The sequence below is a fragment of the Penaeus monodon genome, chromosome 21 (assembly GCF_015228065.2).
Source record: "Penaeus monodon isolate SGIC_2016 chromosome 21, NSTDA_Pmon_1, whole genome shotgun sequence".
NCBI classification, from domain to species: domain Eukaryota; kingdom Metazoa; phylum Arthropoda; class Malacostraca; order Decapoda; family Penaeidae; genus Penaeus; species Penaeus monodon.
Genome location: NC_051406.1, coordinates 27,211,126 through 27,212,380, shown reverse-complemented (window position 1 = coordinate 27,212,380; position 1,255 = coordinate 27,211,126). Strand labels below are relative to the sequence as shown.

Genomic DNA, 1,255 nt, shown 5'->3' with positions numbered 1-1,255 from the left:
TCGTAGGCTGCGTCGTAAGGCGGAGATGGCAGAGACCTTGGCTGTGGTCAGAGGCCTGGGTGAGCGCGTGGGCTCCGAAGGAAAAGCCGGCGTCCATCTTCGAACTCACGATGACCTACGGAGCATTTTACCTGGCGAAGTACAAAACCGTGATTGGCACCCAGAATGTCCAGACGTATCGGTACGAGGGCAGCGGAAAACAAGAAACCATAACGGATTTTGCTCATACAATCAGTGGAGAGAGATGGGTGGATTTCATGTACACAGTCGACGCCGTCAATACTCTTAGTTACGTCTCGGGGAACGTCGGTCGGACGCTGGTGAACTTCACGACGCCGAAAGAGGTTTCCTGCTTTTTTGGAAGTGGTCGGCAATAATCTGACACTGAACTGTTACTCAGGTACATGATACCGTTGTAGGTAACAAAAGAAAAAAAGTATATAGTGTGCTACGACTGAGTAAATACTGAGGATTAAAGATGGTAGAATATAGATCATTTGCATATGAATTCTACACAATAATAGCCTTCTTGATAAAGACAAGAAAAAAATGTAAAAGCAGCATTAACCTGCTATACTTTCCAGGAGTTCGAGTGTGGAACGTGACGAGAGAGGCGGAGGTAATTCCTTTGGATGGATCTGAGAAATATCTTTTCAGTGTCTTCTCTAATCACGAAGTCTTGCCTTCCTTTACGCTGGGAAAACACACATTCGATTTAACACGAAACGAGACAGGAATTACAACGAAAAAAGACGCTGACAAGACTCTTCCCGCCTTCGTGGAGCATAATTTCACCATTGCCTTCGCGGAAGGGGCTCGCAACATGGTTTCCTGCGATATAAGGGTTGTAAAATTTTCTTATATTATTAATTCAGGAATTCTGTTTCGTTATAGTTTATTGATCTGTTCGATATTCCGGAAAGGAAACACACACAACTGTACACGGCTACTCACACACGTCCTTACCACCCTCCATGGCCATTGCAGCTGGGGGAAAATCAAACAACTGATCATGTTCTGTACATGAACGAGTTACCGACACACCTATCGGTTAAGGGACGGCCGGGAGATCAGTTCTACGTAGTTCTTCGCCCAACGAAATCCGAAGAACACACGTCTCCCGGGCCTTCGTCAGGCAGTGAGTCTGTTTGAATTTTTGGCTGAAATACAGGAAATGGACAATGTATGATCATTCATGGATTGCAAATACATTTTATATATGTATATATGACACCCCACACACACGCACATATGT

At 44.9% G+C, this 1,255-nt stretch overlaps 1 protein-coding gene across 1 annotated transcript in view; it reads left to right on the top strand.

Annotated features, from left to right (window-relative positions):
* LOC119586629 overlaps positions 1–1,255 on the top strand; it is an 11,858-nt gene that overhangs the window by 401 nt on the left and 10,202 nt on the right. Inside the window, 4 exon segments of the mRNA XM_037935374.1 lie at positions 7–337; positions 339–400; positions 585–844; positions 988–1,138. Coding sequence (XP_037791302.1) covers positions 7–337; positions 339–400; positions 585–844; positions 988–1,138 — 804 coding nt within the window.